General features: G+C 29.3%; 3 protein-coding genes and 1 long non-coding RNA gene across 4 annotated transcripts; 1 reads left to right on the top strand and 3 right to left on the bottom strand.

The window, feature by feature from the left end:
- The first annotated feature begins 8,405 nt into the window (after nucleotides 1–8,405).
- Nucleotides 8,406–9,838, top strand: LOC124941522 (uncharacterized protein At4g06744-like). Its single transcript, XM_047481863.1, has one exon. It carries the CDS (start codon nucleotides 8,406–8,408, stop codon nucleotides 9,678–9,680), a length of 1,275 nt encoding a protein of 424 aa, XP_047337819.1. The 3' UTR covers nucleotides 9,681–9,838.
- Nucleotides 9,839–11,541: 1,703 nt separating this feature from the next.
- On the bottom strand, nucleotides 11,542–12,489 carry LOC124941521 (protein IRX15-LIKE-like). Its single transcript, XM_047481862.1, has one exon. The coding sequence runs from the start codon at nucleotides 12,472–12,474 to the stop codon at nucleotides 11,542–11,544; it is 933 nt and encodes a 310-aa protein (XP_047337818.1). The 5' UTR covers nucleotides 12,475–12,489.
- Nucleotides 12,490–14,041: 1,552 nt separating this feature from the next.
- On the bottom strand, nucleotides 14,042–15,651 carry LOC124941199 (scopoletin glucosyltransferase-like). Its single transcript, XM_047481484.1, has one exon. It carries the CDS (start codon nucleotides 15,614–15,616, stop codon nucleotides 14,150–14,152), a length of 1,467 nt encoding a protein of 488 aa, XP_047337440.1. The 5' UTR covers nucleotides 15,617–15,651; the 3' UTR covers nucleotides 14,042–14,149.
- A 4,421-nt stretch (nucleotides 15,652–20,072) lies between these two features.
- On the bottom strand, nucleotides 20,073–20,557 carry LOC124944107. Its single transcript, XR_007099800.1, has 2 exons — nucleotides 20,486–20,557; nucleotides 20,073–20,396 (listed from the first exon to the last, which is right to left on the bottom strand). It is a non-coding gene; the product is annotated as an uncharacterized LOC124944107 (long non-coding RNA).
- Nucleotides 20,558–26,295: the final 5,738 nt, after the last annotated feature.

The following is a 26,295-nucleotide window of genomic DNA, read 5'->3' as shown; positions in this document are numbered from 1 at the left end:
CTGTTCTTCGGATTTACGTTTGTTCGTCAAATTTACGGATGTTCTTTAGATCTTTGGTAAGTATCAATTTTTGTAGTATTTCCGATAATATGTTGGTTTATCATTGATAAACAACAAACAAATCAATATAGGACTGATGTGTTTGAGTTTAGAAGAAAATAAGTAATAAGAATTAGGATTCTTCAATTAGGGTTTTTTAATTTAGGTACTGTATAATTAGGGTTCTTCAATGTGATGTGTAGGGAATTATGAATAATTGGTGTTATTGTTGTTTTGAATCTTTTGATTGTAAGGAATTATAGATATTTGGTGTGATTGTTATATTGATTGTAGGGAATTATGGTTATTTTATTTATTAATTTGATTGTAGAGAATTATGAATATTTGGTATAATATAAATTTAATTGACAATTATTAAGTTCAATTAGCATTTATTTGATTATTTTTTATATTCCTAACTAATTTATATATATAATTTATGTATTAATATATTTAAATTTATTTTAAAAAAAGAAAAAAAATCCAGTTCAACCAGTGGTTTAACTGGTTGAACGGTCGGACCAAAGTACACCAAAAAAAATCGGGTTGATGACCGGAACAGTTTTCAAAACCTTGACAAAAACAACAAGTACAATTTTTTAACAATAAAAAATTAACATTAATAGTATAATAATAATTCATTCATATATATATATAATAAATCTTAAAGAAAAATTAATAAATTTAAAAATAAAATTTAATTTAAATATATTAAAATAATAAATATTTATTAAATATTTTAAAAATACAAATATTATATATATATATATATATATATATATATATATATATATATATATTAATTGTTAGACATATAAATTATATACACATATACAAAATTATAAATATAAATTAATAATTTTAAGTGGTCCAATGGTTGAAGTTTTAAATTATTAAAAAATATTGATGGTTAATATGTGAAATACGTTGGTTTATCAAAGTGAGGAGATGGTTGGATGCGAATAATATTGGTTAAAATTTGCGATGAAATTGGTGGGTGGCTAAATGACATTCAAAACATTAGAGGTCGAATGGGATGGATGATTAAAATATGCGATGAAATTGGTGGTTGGGTAAGTGAAAGTGTAAGATCACAAGATTATAGGTCAATTGAGGTTGATAAAAACATGGAATGAGATGGTTGGTTAGTCTAAATGACTATGTCACACGATGAGAGGTCGATTGTGTCAATTGAGGTGGATAAAAATATGGAATGAGATGGTTGGTTAGTTGAAGTAAGTATGGCACACGATGAGAGGTCGACTGTGTCATTTGAGGTGGATAAAAATATGGAATGAGGTGATTGGTTAGTCGAAGTGAGTATATCACACGATGAGATGTTGATTGAGGATTAGTGGGTCAAAGTGAGGATAAAAGATATTGATATTTTATCAAAATAAAAGTTTAAGGTCACGACATAAGATGTCCGATTAGGTGGATAAATGTGAAATGAGATGAGTTGGTCAGTCGAAGTGAGAATACGTAAGTCGGGTTGTTTATTGTAAAATATTTAAGATGGGAATGTTTGACCGAAATGAAAGTAAAGTCTCGAGATGAGAAATCGATTGAGATTAGTGGGATAAAAATGTGGAATGAGATGGTTTTAGTTAATCGAAGTAAAAAAGAAGGAAACAGAAAAATAATTTTTCTACATATTTGAAGACCCAAAGGAATTCCATTTCAAATTAATTAGTTCATATCGTAAGGTCACGCTATGAGAGGTCGATTGGGGGATTAATGAGTCAAAATAAGGGAAATTGTGTAAGGTCACACAATATGAGAGGTTGATTAAGGTATGGATAAGTGTGTAATGAGATGATTAGTTCTCCTAAATGAAGATAAAAAAAGTCAAGTTATATATTGTAAAATATGTGAGGAGATGGGTCACGAGATAAAAGGTCAGTTGAAGATTGGTGATCAAAGTTAAGAGTAAAAGAGATTGGTGATATTGAAGATGGTTGATTTGACTGAAATGAAAGTGTAAGGTCACATATGAGAGGTCGATTATTGGGGTGGATAAATGTGGAATGAAATTGATGGTTAGTCAAATTGAGGATAAAGAAGGTTGGGTTGTATATTGTAAAATATATTAGGAGATGAGTTGTTTGACGAAGTGAAAGCAATGTCTCGAGATGAGAGGTCGATTGTGAATTGGTAGATAAATGTGGAATGAGATGGTTAATTAGTCAAAATATAATTAAGGTAACAAGACAAGAGGTCATTTAGGGTGGATAAATGTGGAATGAGATATATGATTAGCCGAAGTGAGAATAAGAATGTCGGATTGTATATTATAAAATAAGTGAGAAAATGAGTTAATTGATGAAGTTAAAGTAAAGTTTCGAGAGAATAGAGGTCGATTATGATTGGTGAATAAAAATGGAATTAGATTATTTTTGATTAGTCGAAGTGAAAGTAAGGTAAAGAGATAGAGGTCGATTGGAAAAAAATTGATATTGATGGTTAAAATATGCGAGAAGATTAGTTGTTTGACCGAAGTGAAAGTTAAGGTCACGAAATGAAAAGTCTGATTTGAATGGTAGATAAATGTGAAAAAAGATGATTGGTCAGTTTAAGTGTTTTAAGGTCACGAGATGAGACTTGAGAGGTCAATTGAGCATTGATGGACTAAAGTGAGGGTAAAAAGAGATTGGTAATGTTTGATATTTTTTATTTGGTCAAAATGAAAGTGTAAAATCACGAGATGAGAGGTTCATTGGGAAAAAAAATATGTGATGAAATATGTGAGAAGATGAATTATTTTACCGAATTGAATAAAATGTGAAATGAAAGTGTTCTATTTTTTATTTTAATATATTATTCGTGATTCTCATTTATCAAAGGAAGCGCGATCGGCACAGTCTGATCTTCACGAACGACACGCTATTGTCTTGCATCATAAATGAGTCATTAAGTTTCTTTAGTCTAGGGTTTCTTGTGCATTTGTAAACATCGCAGGAATTTGCCCTCGATTGCGGTTTATCTGTGATCATTTCTAAGGTTTCCTGTAATCACTCTGTTCTTATTCTCTGTTTCTACCATCATGGGGAAGGGAAAGAACAAAAGTAATAAATCTAAAGAAGTTAGGGATTTTGTGCTGGAATGAATCAAGAAGCAGCCGTCAAAGAAATTGAAAGAATTGCTGAAGAAGTTATCAAAGAACAACAGGATACCAACACAAGTAAACAATCTGCTCCGCTACTGGGAAAATTCCTGTTGAAAATGATGCAGAAAAACAGGGGGATAATGAAAGAGCTTGGAAGATACGCTATAATGAAAGAGCTAGTTTGTTTGGGCTCAAAAATCAGATTACAAAGCTCCTTATACATGCCAAAAGAGGAGAAATTGTCATCAATAAGGAGAAAGCACAGAAGATTACAATTCAACTCAACATCCACTATCTTCAAGACTGGAATCTGCTGAAAAAAGAAGAATATGAAGAAATTGTTCAATGGTCAGTTGCTACAATGAAGGAACTGATGAAGACTCCCAAATCTAAGTCATATACTATCAGGAATAACTCGACATGGAAAACTAATGAAGTCTGGAAGGACAACAATGCAAAAAAATCAGAAAATAATGCCTATAAAGGAAAAATCTATTTGGGCAATACACAAACAAAAGTGGAGGTATTGAATTTTCAATTTGAATTTAAATTGCCTATTGAAGTAGAGTAAACTGTATAAAGGAATGAGAAAATGTACTTGTGAGAAACTACATAGGAAAAAACATAGTATTCTTCTCAATTACTAAAGATGCATTGTTGAAACAATGGGAAGAAAAAGGGCTGAAGAAGATTTTATCAAATGTCCATGATTTATATTTCCTTAAATTCAAGAAAAGGATCTAATTTGGAGAAAATTCTAAAAAAATGGGCATACATATATAGGATCCAACTGTATGAAATTGGAAAAATAGTCTGAAGACTTGAACCTATTGAGTAATCCAAAAGAAACTGCACAGATATAGTTCAAGCTCTGGAATATACCTGTACATATGTACAATTCTGAAGCACTTAGTCATTGCAGGTTTATTGGGTAGACCATTATACATGGATTCGATTACTAAAGGAGGAGAGCACCTATCATTTGCTAGAATTAGCATTGAGGTGCATCCTAGAAGCACACTGCCGAAAAGTATGACCGTAGTAGACAGAAAAGGAAAACCTACTGTCATGGAAATCACTTACGAGTGGTGTCCAGACAAATGCTCTTTCTGCAATACCTTTCAACATGCAAGCCCAAAATGTGATTTGGCTAAGGAAGAAGATAAGAAAATTCATAAAGGCCAGAAAGTAAAGATGCAGGTAAATGAAACATATGTGCCTATTTTCAAAGAGAAAAATGTGGTTAAAGAACAGGAAACAGAAGATAAAGAAAATTCTATACAAGAAAAAGCAGTACGAAAAAGGAGGTGGAACCTCAACCTAATCATGTTGAAGAGATAGTTGAGGATTCTCAATCAAATCAAGTTGAAGTGGTTACTGATTTAAATAGAGAGGAAGATACTCAGGTTAATCAAGAGGAAGAAGAGAATTCTAAGGTTGATACAGAGAAATCCAAAGTTGTTGATAATTCTAAAGCTGGAGTTGAAGAAAATAAAGACAATGATCACGAAATTCAAGTTGATAACAACAAGGTGAAGAGCCCGAAAATTCTGAATAATAATTATTTCTATCAAATCAGAACAGGTTCATATAAAGAAATAAATAAAAATGAGAATAGACAATATTCATCAACCTCTTCAATTCATCCTCTTTCATTACAAGAGTAAGGAGAAGGGGAAGAGGAAGACAACATGTTGAAACATCATGTTGGTATGAAAATAAAAATCCTGATTGGGATAATTAAGATTTGATACAATTTGTAATCTTTGTTTGTAATCTCTGTTTCTTGTATATTTGATTGTTATTAATCAGATTCTTTAGGGTCTTTTGATTGTCATCATTTAATCATAGCTAAAATTTGTCTAGTTTTGATTCTTGACCCTCTTACTTTTGGGATTTTAATGTAATGGTTATAATCGTTTTCTTTAAAAAAAATATATTATTCGTGATTTATTAAAAATTTTAAATTTTGAAATATATATTATTATAATTTTTTATTTATATTTTTATACGTACCAACTCATTGAAATATTAGTAATTGAATTGAAACTAACAATAAGTTAATTATCAAAATAAATTATGTAAGATAAGTAAGATAAGTACATATAAAGAAATTCACAAGCCTAATAAATGTATTAAGTTTTTCAATGAACAACTCTTTTTTCATAATCGAAATTTAAATTAATTTCTGAACTATTTAAATAACTCAATTCATACATTTTATAATGTTTAATAAATAAAATAGGATATTACCAAAATACTATTTACTATTAAATAATTATTTTTAATAATAATTAGTATTTTTTTTTGAATTAAATGAGAAATTAACATGACACCCACATGGTCCAACGCTTAAATATAAAGCGTTTTCAGATGAATCGAACTCGTGATAATTTGACCCGTGATATTTTGGTCTCTTAAACCGACTCTAACCCTTAGTTACATTGGTAGGTAATATTTTTCTTTCTTAAATTTTATATTGCTCTTTATAAAATAAATATTACTTTTTTTTTTTCAATAAGTCAAAAATATATATCACACTAACTTTAAGAAGTTAACATATTAATTTTAATGTTTTACTTTTTATTTTTTATTTTTTTTTTGGTTCAATATTTAATTAATGATTTTTTAAAAAATATAAACATTTTTTTTTTGTTATACAACACTATTGTAAATTAAAATAATAAATATTTAAAACGCATTAAAATATAATATTAAATATAACAAATAATTAAAAATTAAAGAGTATTACTTCTTAACCATCCGAACAAATAGGGTCTATTTCAACATTTATGTAGTAACTTAATTTTAATTTTAGTTCTCGTAATACAATCTTTCTCTCCTATATATCTTAGCAAAGACAAAAAAAAATATAAGGGTTTGAAAAAGTTTTTTTTTGTGATGGCTTTAAACTTCTAAAGGGTGAGGTATAATTTTTATTTATTTGCGAGGTAGAAAGTTAGTATTAACTTCACCTTAATTTGAAATTTCAATTCAACTTGAAATGTTCTAAATAATATGTATATTATAATATTACAATAATAGTCATTATTTGAAACTAGCCTTTAGCCCGTGCATTTGCACGAGTAATAATATAAAAATCGTGAAAAAAATTACGGATAATATTTTTTGACATTTTTTAACCGTTTTAAGTTTATGGGTGAGTCAACCCATAATCCGACCCAAGTATCCATTTACTCAACATCATTATATATTAGTTAGTTAAAAAGTTGAACTTATATTAATATTAAAACGTCCCGCGTTTATCAAATTTGGTGTTGAATTTAAAATATAAAGTCTTTGTAGCCTAATTGGTTAAAGAGTTGTACTTGTTTTGTTAGGTTGCAAGTTCGAAACATACCTCTAGCATTTTTAATTTTATTTTTAACCGTTTTAAATTTAAAAACGGGTCAACTCACAATCCGACCTAAGATCCAAATTAACCACAGTTCTCGACCCGGCAATCCGGACACTTTAAAAATTAAGCATCATTATATATATAGATAATTCTCTCATTAATAATTTCGTCCTTAAAATTATGACAATATTAACTTTAATACTCAATATAGAAGAGTTATATGTTTTTACAAGAAATTATTTATTTATTTATTTTCATGTACTAACTACATTATTTTTTTAACTGTTGTTAGTATTCTGTGATTAAATTAATCTTTTTATGGAATAAATTCATAAGGTGAAATTTTGATACCCTGAGTACTCTTAATATAATAGTATTAAGATCAAGTGAATGATGGCGTTTATAGTTCACGTTTTCAGCGGAGTTGGTAATAATAAATGACATAAAATATTATTTGTTATTTTTTTTAGTCATTACATTCAATGACAAGTTGGATTAATTTATAATTGTACGGTGTTGAGGTAAATGGAGAAAATTGCAATAGTGGGTACCAAACACTTTGGGGGGTTTGTTTGTTTGTTTGTTGTCATTTTGAAATGGTAAAACTTGATGTTCTATCAAACCTAGCTAATTAGATAACTTATGTTTATTTGTATATCTCTTGACTAGGTAAATATATATATATCTACCTCCTAACCATACATCTTAATTTGTTTATTTTTTAAGAGATAAAATAATCTTATTTCAATGGTGGTGGCATGCATATCCAAAACAAATTGCATTTACCATGTAATTAATATTGCACAACTATATCTATCACCAAATATGTTAATTGTCTTATTGAAATTGTATATAAATTTGGCACATACTTTAATGTTTTTTTTTTAAATTTGAAAATGAAGTTGACATATGTGGATTACCAGGTCAACAATGGGTTTAGATGGCTTTTTGCTTAGTGCAATTAATCTCTTTTCAATTACGAGGAAACTATGATTTTATTATATTTATTTCTCATTTACCAACCAATTTGTTGTTAATTGATTAATATGGTCTTATATCTAGTATTTGTTCTATACTTTCAAATTATAATAATTAGGTGTGATAATATCATGTAATTATCTTAACAAAAGATAAAATATATATGTATTTTTTTCCAACAATATTGACATGTATAGAAACAATTGAAATTGAAGTGAAGTTGAATTTAAACAAATAAATATTATTAAATTTGTAAATATATAATAACTAAAAAAAATTAAAACATTATTTTATCTGAATCAATATCCTCAATCAATCGATATTAAAAAAATGTTTTAAGTAAATTGTTATTTTGTTTTTTTCCAAACCGAGCTCCGGAGCTGGAAGTTTCCAAACAGTCAAGAGAGTTAGATAAGAATTGAAGACCAAACGGGTCCTAAGCTTAAAGAATATTAATTAGTGCCCCTTTCAAAAAAAATAAATAATATTAATTAAGGACTAAGATTATAATGAATTATTTATCATTTATATTGTAAAAGTCTTGTTCCATTACCAACTGCTTCATGAATATTTTATTGCTATTTGTTAAGCCATCCACCCATCAGACCTTTGAATTTTCATTAAGTCTACTTAATTTGTTATATCATTATTAATGTGTTTTATTATTTTTAAATAATGAGACCAGTAGTAGTCACATTTTAATTTCTAAACATATAAAGTAGGAACAATCAATCTACCTAATTGCTAAATAAGAAATGCTAAAATAAACCCTTCCACTTTGAAGAGTTCTTCTAAATTTGAGTTCACATTTCAAATAATCCATAGTTACAAAAATAAAAAATATATTTTTGATATATGTAAATAGTTGATTTGTGGGTAGTATAAATATATACTCATATTAGCTTATAATTTATCATTCAAGAAATGGGGATTTCATTTGTTTCATTTTTCTTCATCATCTTCTTCTTCTTGCTTACTATCTTCTCTCCGGCGGTAGTTGTTCATGCAACCAGAGACCTTACATACGGCGGCCATGGCGGCAGAGATTTACTTCAATCTTCATCCCCACCGTACTATTCCGGGTTCGAAAGCAAACGACTTGAACTTGTTTACCCGGTTATCCAAAGGTTCAAGGAAAGAATCAAATACGACCCGAAAGGTATAACCAAGACATGGGTCGGGTACGACATTTGCGGGAAATACAAAGGATTCATCTGCGATATAGTCCCCGATTACAAAGAAAAAGCACTCTCCGGCGTCAAATTCAACGATTTCAACTTCGACGGACCATACCTTAAACTCGACGGGTTCATTGAAGAACTACCCGACATCGCTTTCTTCCACGCCAATTCAAACAACTTCACCGGAACCGTACCGGAAAAAGTCACCGAACTCCGATTCTTCTTCGAACTCGACCTGAGTAACAACAAACTCTCCGGCAAATTCCCTGAGAAACTCCTCTCTGCAAAGAACTTAACCATATTAGATCTCAGGTACAACTCTTTTACCGGGTCGGTTCCAAACAGAGCTTTCAATTTGGATCTTGATCTTCTTTTTATCAACAATAACGGGTTTGCCCAAAAAGTTCCCGAAAACTTATGGTCGACCCGAGCAGTGTATCTCACCTTAGCAAACAACGGGTTCTCGGGTGAAATCCCAACTAAAGTGGGTTCTGCCCGTGACCGTCTCCGGGAAGTTCTGTTCTTGAACAACAATCTAGAAGGTTGTCTGCCGATTCAGATGGGTACCCTGAAAAAAGCTCGAGTCTTTGGCGTGGGTCGTAATAAACTGACCGGGCCTATACCGTACTCATTTGGGTGTTTGAAGAAAATACAGAATTTGAACTTTCGGGGTAATGAATTATATGGGGCGATACCGGAAGTGGTTTGTAAACTGAAAAGCCTAAGAAATGCGACGTTGACGGGGAACTATTTTACGGAAGTGGGTCCGATTTGTAAGAGTTTGATCGAGAGGAAGATTTTACATGTGGATAATAATTGTATTTATGGGTTACCAAACCAAAGATCATCGGAGGAATGTCACAAGTTTTTTTCTAAACCGCCGAAAAAGTGTCCTAAGGACTTTGATCAGTATTGGATGCCGTGTAGCAACGATACGCATTACACCGCTCCGACGAGCCCACCGCCGCCGGCGCCGACTCCCAAGACTTACCATGCATTAAATCCTCGTAACCTCTAAACTTAATTATTATGGATTTGGTTATACTTATGGAGTGATCAAAGGCCCAAATGTGTAGTGAATGGGTCCAATAAATGTAATAGCTATTTTTGTTGTTATTATTATTATCATACTATTTAATGTATTATATTGCATTGCATTGTGTTACTTTACTTTGTATCGAGTTTGTGTTTTTAAATGGTGTGATAAAATAAGAACTCAGTTATTTTAACTGGCTTTCAATCATGTATATATTTTCTAAATAGTCTCAACTTGTTTGATGGATAGGCAAAGGGCCCAAAAAAGAAAATGCGACCCTTTCATAAAAAAAGAAAAGAAAAAGATACATGAGACTATTGTGGGCGGATCTAAGCCCATCACATAATTTAATTTTTTTTTTCTTTTACCTTCTAATTTTTTATTTAATTCACTAATTGATTATTTAATTTATAGAAAATGGAATAAAAACTTATATTTACCTACTCATGTAATTTTTATAAGACTACCTTAATTTTCTTTTTCAAACCTATTTCTATTCAATTTTTTTAATTCGTATGTATGTATTTATTGGATAACAAAATCATCTCCTTCCAAATTATCGTGCTATTCCCTCTTACAATATTATAAATAAAAGAAAAAATATTTCTTTTATTTATAATATTGCCCCTCCCAAAGAACCGAGGAGCATGGTATGGTAAGTTGGAAGAAAGGATTTTAAATGACTTTCTGGTTGTGTTAGATATGATTATATTAAGAGAGAATAAATAAAAGAACACAGATCTCGATAAATCCAACAAACTCTTGGACAAAAAGTAAGATAGAAAAATAAATTTTTATTTTTAAACATAGAATTGTGTAGCACAGTGATTTAAAAGAAAATTTATGAACTTTTATTTTGTTTTGGGTTAATATCTTATTGAAAATAATTATTTTTATATCAATTTTTTAAATTAGATTTAAGGCAACAAAAAAAAAATATTTTTTTTTCTACCCAGCCCAAAAATTGAAAATGGCTGTGAATAGGGACATCTTTTATCTAAATATAAATTATAAAAAAATACTCTTAGATTAGTTGCGCAAAATTTGCAATGGATTTGTGACACTTTTAACAACATAATTTGTTTGTATTGTGAACTAAAAAAAAGTGAAATAAGTAGCATATATTTTTATAAATTTAGAACATGCTGCTGGCAAATAATTATGAAATATAAACTATTAAGATATGTAAGCACGTCCTTATTAATTAGTGGTGGTGCATGAATTCCTACAAGTCATTGCTTGGAGTTTGAGGAAATATGTAATAATAATATAATGATTACAATTCCTTCTTTAACCTCTATTAATTTATTAATCAACAAATTCTTCTTCTAATGAATCTAATCCTTATATGTTGTTAAACTAGTTATTATTCAACCATTGTGTTAAAGTTAGGATTTCTAATTCAATAAAAAAATATTGTGAAATTATTTTTAACTTTTACATAAAAGATATATTAGTCATTAATCTACATTGAAACTCCTCCATTGTCTTTCAACGGTGATATATGAAAACATTAATTAGTTATTTTTAGGGCATACCACTAATTAATGATTAATATTTATATATTACTATTCATAATCATTCAAATTATCATCGTAGTTACACTTATCCCTTTCTTGGATTATTTTTTCTTTTTTTTTTTGGGTTTATTTTGTTGTGTTTAAATGTATAATTTTCAATCTAAATATAGATATTTTGGCCATATATTCCGAATAATAATAATTTAAATTCAGTTAGAAATACACGTATGATCATCATCATCATCTGTCTAACCTTGGACGAAAAAGAAAAAAAGATCACGATCGATAATGACTTGGACTGAACTCCGACCGATTCGATTCGATCACGACCGAGAATGAGTTGGACAGAACTCCGACGAATTGACCTCCATTTTCTCCACCACAAAATGTGCTAACGATCCCTTTATTATCTCCACCAGATTCTCTCTACACAAGAATTCTTCACTACACAATTTCTCCACCTTCCTATGAAATTCATGCACGAAAATCTCCGTTTTCCCGCCGCCAAACCCACTTCCTTTCTTGCTCCTAGCCAGCACCGCCGCAGTAAATATCGCCGGCATTCTCCCCGGCGCCGTTGAATAATACCCACGTGGCCCATCCACTAAAATAACATCCCATGGAATATCATAGATATGATTTGGAAGATCATTCATTCCCAATTTACAATCCGAAAACAGGAGATTCTGTAAGGGTCGACATTCATTATTAACCTGCACCCTAGCTTGTTCCACCAAATCGTGCAAGTCTCTTACCTTCGTCGTGTATTGAACGTCGTAAACTTCAATTTCAGGATACTTCTCCTCGATTTTCTGAACCATATACGGGCTTTGATCCACGAATACTGTTCGCCCATTGTGATTGATCGAGTTCCAGAGGAGGGTTTCGTGGGTGAGGCCGAAAACAAGGAAATTGCAGGGTGAGGCGCAGCGGCGGAGGACGGAGGCGATGGATTTGATCTCGGCCAATGACATTCTGTCGCCGCCGGTGGTGGTGAAATTGGAAGAAGATGCGTAGTGGAGTAGGGCTAGGTAGATGGATTTGGGAAGTGGGGAGTTGGAATTGACGGCGGATGTGGCGCCGGCGCCGGCGGTGGATTCTCTTGAGGTGATGAGAGTGCAGATGAAAGCGAAGAGAAAGAATGAGGTGAAAATGAAGAGCCAGAGACGGTTAGAGAAATGATTTGATCCTTGTTTGTGGATTGATGATGGGTGGAGAAGGATGAGCTTCGTGCTTCCGCCGCCGCCGGTGATCATCTCTGTAGAGAGAGGAGAGAGAATTCCGATGATCAGTTTTAGAGCGGGAATGAGAGAAGAAGATGAAGAAGACAGATGTTCTGTTTCCAGATGCAGGGTAAAACGATGTCGTTTCACTCTCGCTAGAATAGAAGATCATGGTTCATATATATAAGTATAGGTTGTCAAAATAATTAAAAAAAAAAAAAAAAACTTAGAAACCTTGTGTTAAAATATTAAGCTGAATATTTTATTTTTAACAAGAACATGTTATCCATCATTTCATATGGTCTTCCTTCCTTATAAAATAATCATTTTTGTTAAAGCTTTTTACGTAATAGAAAAATAAAACAATTGAACACCCTTTTCCTTGTTAAGAGACTAAAGGTATAGATTGATTGCAGCTTATATTAACGTTCTAAAGATTTTACCATTTGGTACAATCAACTTTGAACACATTTTAAATTTGTTTTGTTTATATTATTTTTTGAAAATTAAGTTTTACAAATTTAGCATGGCTCAATATACTCACTTATTTAATAAATGCAATAAGAAGCTTTAAAACTCTTTCTCTATTCTTGACCCAAAAACTTGTTAAATTAAAAAAAAAATGATTTTTTTTTTAATGTTTCATGTTTTTCTTCTATTAAGAAAGAAGAGATGATTTTGTATGATGTCAATTTTTTGTTTTATTTTCTAGCATCTAACCTTCAATTTAAAAAGTGTGACTTAGGCAAATTGAATTAACCTATTTCCACCTTATTTATTTTCGTGAAATGACGAATATTTTAAGGTTTTTTTTTTATTAAGGATGAGACTAATTTAGTGGGTAATGTATTAGTTTCGATAGTTGTTGTTGTTGAGAAGTTTGAATCAAATTATTAAATATGACATATCTTAATAGTTAAATTACTATCCCTATAACTATTTGAGTTTAAGAAAATTATAGTACTTTCATATATTTTTTTCAATTATTGTTTATCAGTATTTTAATTTTTTTCTGATGTAACGATGTTTGAATGATTTTTATTTGATGGATCATACAGAACAAAATATATATTGTTTTTTCTCACCCTTTCAAATTTCTAAGTAAGGCTAAACACCTTATTACTTTATTTACAATAAAATTGAGTTAAAAAAAAGCTTTACAACACTAAATTCATTTTAATTTGATTATTGATCAAAATATATTGATTGAAATAAAAGTTTGGTTAGTGTAATTAGGTGTATTTGTGCAGAATGATTAGGTTTAATAACATAAGGTTAAATCATTAATATTGGGCACCTAACAAGTTGGTGAATAAGTTGGTCATAACTTGATTTATCTTGCAGTGTATTTTTTTTAATAATTATGTTTCCTTTACCCTTTTGAAAATGGTATCTCATTTTAAGGTCAATAGTTTTCATACATGCATCATACAATTTTGATATTATAGGATTTCAAAATTTACACCCCATAATGTTCTAATTTCAAATAGGAATATGTCATACCGCCCATATTTCTTTTACCAAACTAAACATTATCTATTGATTAAAATAAAATAAAAAAAAAAAAAAGTTATACAAAATCATAATTTTAAAAATAAGGGTAGCCATAATAAATTTTAAAAATACAATAATTAAACATTAATAAGGCTCAAAAAACATGAGATAAAGTAAGATACATATTAAGTTTCTTTTTTTTGAAGCTTAAAGCTTAATTAGAAACTGGAGTGGTCTTCTTCAAAGCAGATGGATGATAATTGATCAACTCTTCCAACAGAGAATTAAAATCATTATAAGAAGATCCACCTTCTTCAATGGCGTTCATCGCCATCTCCTTCAGTTTCCTCGCTCTTTCCCTCATCTCCTCCGCCTCTCTCCCTTCCATCACCTTCCCCACCGCCATCGCCACCGCCTCCCTCTTCACTTCCTCCCCCGCCGTCGTTATCCCACACTTTCTAGCTCCCGATCTAACCCCTGTTTTCAATATTTCAGTAACCAGAATCTCGTTCAAAAACTGCTCCGCCATTACCGGCCAAGTCACCATCGGCAGACCGGCGCAGATCCCTTCAAGAGTCGAGTTCCAACCGCAGTGAGTTATGAACCCTCCTACAGCTTCATGTTCTAGAATAAGAACTTGGGGAGCCCATCCTCTTATGATCAATCCTCTGTTTTTAATCCGATCATCGAACCCTTCCGGCAGCAATTCCTTGCCGTTGGAGTTAGATTTTCTTACTACCCAGATGAAGTGATGGCCGGAGGATTCGAGTCCCATGGCGATCTCGTGTAATTGGGAATGGGTGAATTCAGCTAGGCTGCCGAAACTGACGTAGATTACCGAATTGGGTTTTTTGGAATCAAGCCATTTGAGGCATTCGTGTTCGTCAATGGATGATTCTTTTCCTCTGTTTGCTTTATCTGACCTCTCTCTGTTGTAGAGACAAACGGGGCCAATCTGCCATGCTCTTTTCCCAATAACATTCCTGTAATGATCTGCATAATCTGGTTCGAGTTCGTAGAAGCTGTTGACAAGAACACCAAAGCTGTCGATTTCAGATTGTTTGATTTCCCTCAAAAGCTTAGCGAAATCAGAATGCTCCATCTCTTCTTTGTCATGGTTAGCCAATTGCATTCTAGTCATTTTCACTTCATGAGGTAGTTCAGGAAGTACAAACGGCTCCACCTCAGATTTAACCTTAAGTTGAGGCTTGTGCAACATCAAGCTTTCAGATGAAACCAATGCAAAGTAGCTAATACCATGGAAAACAAGCCTGGGAATTCCAAACTTAGCTGCGGATTCCGTTGCCCATGGGAAGAACATGTCGGCCACGAGACAATTAGGGCGGCACTCAGCCATAACTTGCTCGAGCTGTGGCTGAAGTAAAACGGTGGCTCTGAAGAACCTGTGTAGCATTTCTTCGGACTGAACTTGGTCGAGGGATTGACAGGTTTCAGGGAGGCCGGCACGGGCGACGGGAAAGTCGATAGCCCGGACTGACATTTGTTGGCCGAGCTGGGTAGCACGTTCAACTGCTTTGGTGAAAAAGGTGACGTTTTGGGGAGTGGTGATAATGGTGGTTTTGATTCCTCGAGAGGTGAAAAGCTTGGCAATGTCGAGGGAAGGGATCATGTGACCATGGGCTAACATGGGGAAGAAGAAGACATGGAATTGCTTAACCATTTTGATTGTTTTGTTACGTTTGAAAGATTGATGAGAAATGAAGGACTGTGAATGTTTGTTTATATAGAATAATCTTCATAATGTCTTCTGGATTGATCCAACCTCTGTATTAGGGACACGTTATTAGGTTTTACAAGATTGGTATTATGATGACACGTGGATGTATGACTCTTTGTTTATGTGGTTCAAATTCCAGGCGGTATCTAATTTGACTAGTTTTAGGACATGTACGTGTGAACTCATTATTTGTTTTTACATTAATTATTGTTATTAAGAAACGGGCGGCTCGATTCTTCGTGATAGACCAAATATCAATTTTGCTTTTGTTTTGGATTAAAATCTCACCACGGGATCTAAATTCGGTTTTCATCTAACATATACATTGGCTTCAACATTTTTTAAACATGCATTTTTTTTAAAAGTTAATTGTAAGTGTACAAGTTCTAGACGTTACTAAACAAAACAAAACTAAAAAATATATGCATTTTTTTTCTTCTTTAGTCCCATACCTGATATCACGGAATAATTTTGATTGAATATAAATATTAATAGTAAGGGTTAAAGTGTACTTCACTATTTGACCTAGAAGGTAGAGACCCCGTACCACTCTATTAAGTTGTTCTATCAAAGCTATTATTAGTATATGTAGGATTCGGATTTAAAATTATATATTATTTAAAAAATAATAATTTACAATGGTTTTGAGTATTAATATATATAATGATAAATTAAAAAATAATAATTTTAAATAAAATTTATTTTAATATTTTGATTAATAAATTAAGTGACATGATTATGAGATATATAAAATAATATTTGATTAAATTGAGTTATTTAAATATATTTAACTATAATTACTTTATATAATTTATTTTTTTTCAAAGTTGGGTTTATAAGAATGAAGTAATCAATAACAAATTATTAATTATAATACATTTTATTTAATTTTATAAATTTTAAACACAAAACATATTCTAAGAATTCAACAAATAAATACTCAAATAAGTTACATTTTTATTAAATAAAAAATATTCAATAAAAATTCAAATAACCCATCATTAAATAAAACAAATTAAAAAAAAATAACTTTCAAGATAATTTCGGTTACGCGAAATACTTTCGAAATAGTTAATATTTATCGTTGATGATGGATGCCTATTTTATTTTTTGAATAACATTTGGGCCTTGTTTCATCTTTGGGTTATTGGGGTTTTATCCGGGTTTTATCCCAAATAACCTTGTTTGATGGAATTAAAAAAAAACCAGTTTTTTAATTTTTTTTCTCAAAAATACCCTTACCTCTCTTATCCTCTCTCTCAATACATTTTAAAAATATATTAATTTAATTTATATTTAAATAAAATTTAAAATATAATATAATAAAATAAATATTAAAAATTATAGATATATTAATATTAACTTTTATTAATACATCAATTAAAATTTAAATGAATACTAATTTTATAATTATAATTTAAATATTATATAAGATAATATATATAGTATATTAAAATTTTATTTATATTGTGTATTTATTTTTATTTAATATAATAACATAAAATTTTAAATGAAATAAATTTCATAATATAATAATCAAAAATCAAACAAATTTATTATAGTATTTATTTAGAAAGATAATTTAAAGTTAGTTTATACAAAAAAAATAATAATAAATTTTTTTATAAATATTTAATTTAAATGAGATATATTTATAAATTAATTAATATTTTTTATTTAAATATATTTAACTTTATTTTCTAGTATAAAAATTTATTAAAATAAATTTAAATTTTAAATGGTATATTAGATAATATAGTTGGTTAGAATTTTATTTATATTTTGAATTTATTTTTATTTAATATAATTTTTTTAAATGAAAAAAATTATTAATTTAAATTATATGAAAATAAATTTTATAGTGTAATAAAATAAATATAAAATATATATATTAATATTATTTTTTAATAATATAAAATAAAATATTTAATTAAAGGATAATTTTGGTATTTTAATTTATAAAGTGATTGATTTGATTTGGGATGTGATGGTTGGGTTTTGGGATAAAACCTGGGTTTTATCCCAATAACCCAAAGATCAAACGAGGCCTTGGTGTGGGACAGGTGGTCTGCTATAGAATTTTCGATGGTTGCATCTTGTCATATCATGTGTATAGATGTTAGGTTGTTATTGTTAATATTTTTTTTTGTTCAGCAATGTTAGTTTTGCTAACAGATTAGATACAAGAAACGTTCTCAGAGTACTAAAGTCTTAAACCAATGAGATTTATGAGTTTTAAGGAGGTCAAAACAGAAACTAAAAAAATGTAATGCAAAAAAGATTAATTTTATTTTAGTATTATATTTATTATAACTAATCAATCTTTAATCAAACAATGAAATATAATATAAAAAGATACGAGATTTCACGTAAAAAATCATTCCAGAAGAGTAAAACAAAACGGAATCCTTAAGTCGCTTAAATAATGCACTATAATATCACTCATAATGAGTTATACAATTTTTTTACAAAATAAGTGTAGAAAACTAAATTTTACGATCCTAATTTATAATAAAAATAAACATAAAATAATTTTAGACTATTTTAAAAAAATTAAAAATAAAATTAAAAAGTAAATCAAATGATATATATTTGCTACTAATTTAATTTATATTTTTTTTGTATATTAAAAAGAAAAAAATATAAATAATAATAATAATAATCTTAAAATATTAAGAGAAGAGAAGAGAAGAGAAGAGAAGAGAAGAGAAGAGAAGAGAAGAGAAACTAATAAATAAATAAATAAACAGGTTCAAAATTAAAGTTAATTTTTATTATTTGAACTATCCAATTTTATTATCTTTAATAGTTAACTTAAAATTATAAGTGTAAAATAATAAAATTTTAAATTGGTCAAAAATTTAAAGTACATATGCGAAATTTTTTTTTTGAGTGTAACTAAGCTCCGAATTCAAACAGAATATTTAAAACGCGTTTAATTACGCAAATAATTTTTCTAATTTTAAAAAAATTAGGTGGATTTTATAAATCCAAAAAGTCTATTCTCGATTTATTTAAAAATATCCAAAAGATATTTTCTAAAACAAATTGAGGAATAAAAAAACTAAAATTTAAAAAAAAATTAAAGACAGGGAGTTAAGCTTATCAATTTAATTGCCTAATTTTTTAAGAACATCGTGGTTAAAGATGTAAAATATTTAAACCTAGATATATAAAAGTAGAAGAGAAAGCAGTTGAAAAAATAGTTTTTCTTTCTTATTATCAGCCTTTGTCTTCCTCCCTTTGTCTGTTTTCTTATCTTTGTCAATTTGTGTATTTTGACTAGAAATCTTTATCGATTATTATATAATATAAAATAATATATCTAAATATAATATAATATTATATATATTATATTATATTATATTATATTATTAGTAAAATGGAGATATTTTAGCATATGACAGATTTAAGCATAAAGTTTTTATCATAAATGTTTTATAAGGAGTCGGAGTCGGTTTTGAACCTCCTCTTGCAATATGAGTCCGTGGACCGTGGTTGAGATTTGAAGACTTTTTTGAATTTTGACCTAGGTTTAATGTAATATCAGTCAATATATATTTATTTAAGAGAAATGATTGAGTAAGGAAACTTGGTGAAGAAATAAGAAAGGGAATGACGTGGCGACAGTAATATGATTGGCTGACAAAATTAAATAATTTCTCTCTCTTCTCTCTTTTCTTACTTTATCATTTTTCCAAGTCATTCTCTCTCATTCTCTCTCTCTATCACTTCTCTTTATTTAATAATGTATATTTATAAAAATAAGATATAAGTGAATATATTAAAAAAATAACATATTTATAATTATAAATATTTATAAACTAATATTAGGTTCTATTTACAATACATAACACACATATTAAAATGTTTTTTTACCCGCGTATATATGCGCCATGTAATATTTGACCGACTCTTATTTAACTAACACCCTTATTTAAGGGTTGAAATCGACACACAAAACACACTTTAGCCGCATATATATATATGTGTCACGAACATTTTATCTACCCTTAATTATGTTTTGATAAAATTTTACCGACAAATAAAATAATGTTGAAATGGCATCATAAATTCCTCTAATCATCATAAATTATTAGGAACTTGATTATATTGACTAATTAAGTTTCTTATTTTCTTATTGTTAAATAATTTTTTTATGGACACTAATACCATATCTATATCGTATTTGATGAAGGTAATAGTATAAATCTCCATAATAGAAACTATAGAGTTCTGAATCAAAGCATAATCCACACTACAGGGGTTATCATAAATAAGATAAGTAAAACGATAAAATTAAAATAGACATTTGAGGCGAAGAGATTGAATTGAGAATTAGTAGAGTCGAATTAGTTTGACTTCGCGAATGAAAACAATGCAGTATCCGAATTATTTATATGTAAACTAAGCCAACATATATTGCAATTTGTGAGTAAAGGAAACAAAATACAAAGTTACATGTATGAATTTGTGATTGCATTACAACTACATGTACAAGTATATATTGAATCATTAGCCCTTGTTTCCATGTTTTAAAATGTAAAATAATGAGTGGACTTCATTCACTTATGCCAATTTGATCAATTGCAGCTTTCTTCATTTCTTGTAGTGAGCTTTCAAAGCACCTAGCTAGCACTTGTGGGTCGGGTATGATATCCTTAGCCGCCAATATTTGAATGTCCGCTTTGCCAGCATAGCTCACCATATGCATCGTAATCGCCTTCGATAAGAAAGAAATAAATGAAATTAATTGGACGTCGATACAATAATAGGAAAATGAATAGAGACACTACTTGATTAACAACATACGTGGGAGAGACTAGAAGTGTTGACTCTAATGTATGTTATTTTGTGGCCAGCAAGCGTTAGCACTTCCTGTGGCCCAACTGTTAGAAATCTTGTCTTGAAAAATAACAGAAATATATATATAAATTGTGTTACAAATAGATGAAATAAATAAAATATATGAAAAACAATATCACCGAATAAATTGTTGATTCGAGGCATGTGCTTAGCACATTTCCCTTAAAACAGTTCCATCGTCTCCCGTTTGTGCTGGAGCTTATCGCAGATGGCTGTCTCCCAGGGTACAACGAATCTTGTAGTGATTTTGCACTAAAATCACTACTCATCGAACTTGATCAGCGTACCTGAACTATCACCGGGTTTCAACGGAAATATCGAGCAAAGAACTCGAAGAACATTCACAAAACAAGAAGAGGGCTTTTGGAATTCTAGAGTGAGAAAAATATAAGATGATTGAAATGATGTGAAATGAATAATGAATGGGTATATATTGTTGAGAATTAAACCTTCAAATAAAACCATCCAAACGTTTATTAACAATAAATATTGCTCATTCATTTGTTAATTAGTCCATAACTAATTAACATCGTTGCCTATACGTTAATTTGTTGAAATACAATGTTAGACATTCAATCCTAGCAAATTGAAGAGTCTAAACGTTAGCCAATTGATAGGCAATTAAAGTTAAATGTTTATCATAACATTATACTTTAATTTTCTAATTAGGCATTAAATATTAATTAAATAATTAATATTTAATTGTAGTTTGGATTAAATTCACCGTTAATTCACGTTTGAATTTGTGTGAATTTTATTTGATTTTATTTATTCACAATCTTATTTCCATTTATTAATGGAATTAGCTTAATTCCAACAATCCCCCACATTAATGGAAATTGAAAGATTAACCCGGTGAAAGGTTCAACAGTTGAATTCTACATAGGATAGGTAGGTGTAACCTTTGAACCTTCCCTTGTGAAAGCATATAACTTTACTAGCTGATTAGTAGACTCGATGTCCTTGAACTATTCTGCCTTTTGTGTAAACGATTACACACTTTCACATAGAATTCTCCCTGATACATGTCAAGCTCTCATGGTTGTGTCCGTTTTGGCCATGGAACACGCGCCTGGTTCTGTGAGAGGGTCTAGAATTGAGCCGTGCAATTCCTTCAAAGCGGCCCCACTTCTCCCTCACATAGGTGATCTCTTTGTTCACAAAGAATCATTAAAAGCGATATGCTTATCCTCGTCAAAATATATATTGCTTCATTATAGGATTAATCCTCAACAATAACTTTCCAAGTCAGTACAATTAGGTTGTCCCATTGAACCTAGTTCTTGGGATCTCCAGTCTGCATAGGTTGGGTTTTCCTTCATACCAACTTATAGTAGGCTAATGTCTCACAAGACTTCAAACTATCTCTCTATTCAATAATCTGATTAGTGGATCCACAATGTTATCTTTGACTTACATAGTCAAATTTGATAACTTCATTAGAGAGTATAGTCTAATGACATTATGTCTAAGACGTGTATGTCTAGACTTGTCACTGACTCTAAACTTGTCCAATTTCTAATTACTATCACAATAATTAGAAATTTATGTTGGTACATTCTTAGTTAACCTTGGAACATCTTCTAATAAGAAGCATAGTCATCCGTACATGCTTATCATTTAATTTTTTATGAAAATATTGTTTACTTGGCTAACTAGTAGACAAAATGTCTTTGAACTATTCTGCCTTCGTGTAAACGATTATATATTTTACATAAAAATATTTTATTTTTCGACATAAGTCAAAAATATAGATTATAACGTTTAATCTATTCATCATAAGTTTCTTAGAAGATTTCCATACGTAGATTGCACTTCTAAGTGTAAACATATTCACTTTAAGACGTAAAGTCTTTCATTTAATAATATCAATATATCATTTGATAATAACATGATATTTCGTTTAGTGGAATTAATATCCTTTATGGATTTAATCATTTTTATCGTAATTTTCAACGATAAAAATATCATACAAAAGACACATAATGAAATAATTTTCATTGTCTTCATGATATATATATAATTCTCACATCCATTTTTTAAATAAAAGTATGATCAAATTTTCATATCATTATTATAAAATTTGTTATAAGTCATCTCAAGACTTTATAAACTTTCTTTTTCATTTATTTCATAAAATCCTTTTGAAGACATTGGTTCTTCAAAGTTTTATGAAAATAATGTCAAACTATGACACATTTCTTGATTTCAAAATCCTCAAATCTAAAATATCGATTTGAACACCAACTCAGCAAATATAAACAAGACATTTTCTTGTTATTTTATTTCTTTTTATAAAGTTGCGCAACTTTATCTTTTATAGAGAACATGTTTCTCTAACAACAAATTATTTTTACATTTATCATAATATACACAATTATTTTTGTGTTATAATCAATAAAAATATTTGCCCCCACATTCGTGTTGGTATCCTTTTTAAATCACACACATTTGTATAATTTAAATCAATAATTTACTGATCAAGAAATTGTCACACAATTCTTTTACAAATTTCTTTTGTTATACTTATCCTACAATGAATAAGATAACTATATCATAAATAATTAATTGAATAAAATATAATTTCTATACAAGAGATTAGAATGTTTATTCATATATAAATCATTCTTCACATAATCTCCACATAAGAAATTAAAAATATTTAATCAATTAAAATATTTATTTCAACACTTAATTTCTATAAAAGAAATTAGAATATTTAATCAAATAAATATTCACCATATCACATGATTTCTACAAAAGAAATCATAATGTTTCAAGCATCTTTGGCCGAAGCCGCTTAAACATTTATTTTCGGTTGCACGTTTGCATCCCGCAATATTGGCACGTTTGCCATATTATTCTCAAATTAAACAAGACTTTCCTTGTAATTATTTGATTTTAAAATTATCAAATTAAGTAAGTCTTTATGATACAATTAAACAATGTATATCAAATATATTATATTATACCAAATTTAATATATCCATATATATGATATTATATATTATTGCTTCTTTAATTTTAGTCACCACGACAAAAACAAATATATATATAGTCAATAACTTAGAAACATAATCAAATAAATAATATTTCATATATTATTTAAACAAATATATATTAACTTTCATATATATAAAAATATATTTATAAAATACATAATAATTAATAGAATGTTGATCGTTTAACTTTAATCAAATATAAAACTAACTAATTATAAGTATTTATGTCATCAATTATTTGTTTATTAATTAATTAGATGACCTTTAACATTCTATAACAAATATTTGTCAATCAAAAAATACATAGTTTTGTGACAAAATTCAAAATTATCTATTAAAATAAAATAGATTAAAAATAAATCTTTATTTATATATGTATATAAATTTTTAGATAATCATACTTATTATGAATAACATGAATCATCATATTATTAACTAATATGCATGATATATATAAATAATCACTTAGCAATATAATCAAATAAAACATAACTACAAACGTACCTCATGTCTTAATCGAAGTAATTACATTATCGTGTTATGAACGATAATCCACGTGAAGTGACAATGCTCAAAACAAATCTAGGTGGATCATTCTCACCGAGATAATTTTTGCGAAAATATTTCGACTTACATAATTGTCTCTTTCAATGTATGATTAGAATAAGTTCTAACACAAATAAATCATTTAATCTTAAGAAATTAAAATTTCTATGCTCAATTTATTTCATAATTTCTACATAAGAAATTATAATGATTTCATATCAAGACTCAGTCTGAATTTTATAAAGAAATCATTAACTAGACCATTCATTTCCAACATCAATGGATAGAGTCATTTTAAGGAGTCTGATTTCTACCAAGAAATCATTGACTATTCATTCATCTCATAATTTCTACAAGAAATTGGAATGGTTTCAACATCAATACCTTTAACAAGTCTGATTTCTACAAAGAAATCATTGACTATCCCATTCATCTCATAATTTCTACACAAGAAATTTGAATGGTTTCAATATCAATAACGACTAAAGTCATTTTAGCTAGTCCGATTTCTATAAAGAAATCATTGACTACCCCCATTCAACTCATAATTTCTACACAAGAAATTGGAATGGTTTTTAACATCAATGACCAATGTCATTTTAACTAATCTGATTTCTACAAAAGAAATCATCTCATCAGCTGGATTCGAACACATGACCTCTTTTCCTCCACACATCATTACGTCTAAACTTTGAACCACTGCGCCAATGCACCCTTTCAATGTTATATTACTGTTTACGACCTTTTGTCTTCTTTTTAGAGAAACTTAATTTTCTCTTCTTTTTGACTTAAACTCTGTCAAACAATGAATATATACACATTTAAAATCATAACTTATTACCATAATAAAATGTAATATATAAAACAATGTATAAATAAAGATATCATCTCTCTTTATTTATTAAATCATCCTACCATATTCTTATTAATTATATTGTTTAATTAAAAAGAAGGTATATATTATAATTAATTATTTTAAAACTGAAACCATATATTTCAATTATAATTAATTTTAACACCATAAATTTTATAAAAATTGAAAGCTAACATATTAGTTACTTTCTTATTTTCATTCATTATTATTAATAATTTTAATAACCAAACAAATCTATAAATAAGACTAGAACAAATTAAATTATTGTGTTCTAATTTATTTTCTATATAACATTTGTATAATGAATATACAAATTAATGTTTCTTGAGAAAATTTTCATATCAAAATATATTAGCTTATAAAACTAAGCTTTAACAGCATAAGAACATATGTGTTAATAATCAAACATATTTATATGCAATAAAGACTTATCTTTATTTCTTGATTCCTTAAGATGAATCTTTTTCATTTTTTTTTTCGAAATGAACATCATCTCTTCCACAACACCGCGACTCGTATTTCTGAAACATCAAAGACAAAAAATATATTCGATGGTGCAAGCTCTTAAATAGCTTAGCACAAAGAAACTGTTTTAAGATTGTTAGAAATCTTGTCTTGAAAAATAACAGAAATATATATATAAATTGTGTTACAAATAGATGAAATAAATAAAATATATGAAAAACAATATCACCGAATAAATTATTGATTCGAGGCATGTGCTTAGCACATTTCCCTTAAAACAGTTCCATCGTCTCCCGTTTGTGCTGGAGCTTATCGCAGATGGCTGTCTCCCAGGGTACAACGAATCTTGTAGTGATTTTGCACTAAAATCACTACTCATCGAACTTGATCAGCGTACCTGAACTATCACCGGGTTTCAACGGAAATATCGAGCAAAGAACTCGAAGAACATTCTGTTAGGATCTAGGTCGCCGCTGGTGGACCGGGGGTTGGACCGGTTAGCGGTTCTCACTCGTAGGGTGGTGGTTAATCCGGTTAGAGATTAACACCGGGGTTTCAATACTACACAACCTGTCACAAACCCTTGAACTAGGTTCAAGCGCGGAAGAGGTTTGCTTTCAGGTTGAAGCAGTACACGTGTATGATAGGCGGAGTCGGTTTCGGATGATAGAGATTTGAAGAATGGTGGGTCGGTTTTGGCAATCTGGATGTTCGGTGTGATAAGTAGAGATTCGGTTTGGGGCGGTATGATTAGGTTAGTCGGTTATGTAATGAAGCCAACAGAAAGTAAATAACACAACAGAGTTTTATGGATGTTCGGAGATAAAACTCCTACGTCACCCCTTCCTCTCGAAACCGCGAGAAGGATA

This window comes from Impatiens glandulifera, chromosome 6 (assembly GCF_907164915.1).
Source record: "Impatiens glandulifera chromosome 6, dImpGla2.1, whole genome shotgun sequence".
NCBI classification, from domain to species: Eukaryota; Viridiplantae; Streptophyta; class Magnoliopsida; order Ericales; family Balsaminaceae; genus Impatiens; species Impatiens glandulifera.
The sequence above is the reverse complement of the archived record's forward strand: the minus strand, read 5'-3'. Positions and strand labels throughout refer to the sequence as shown.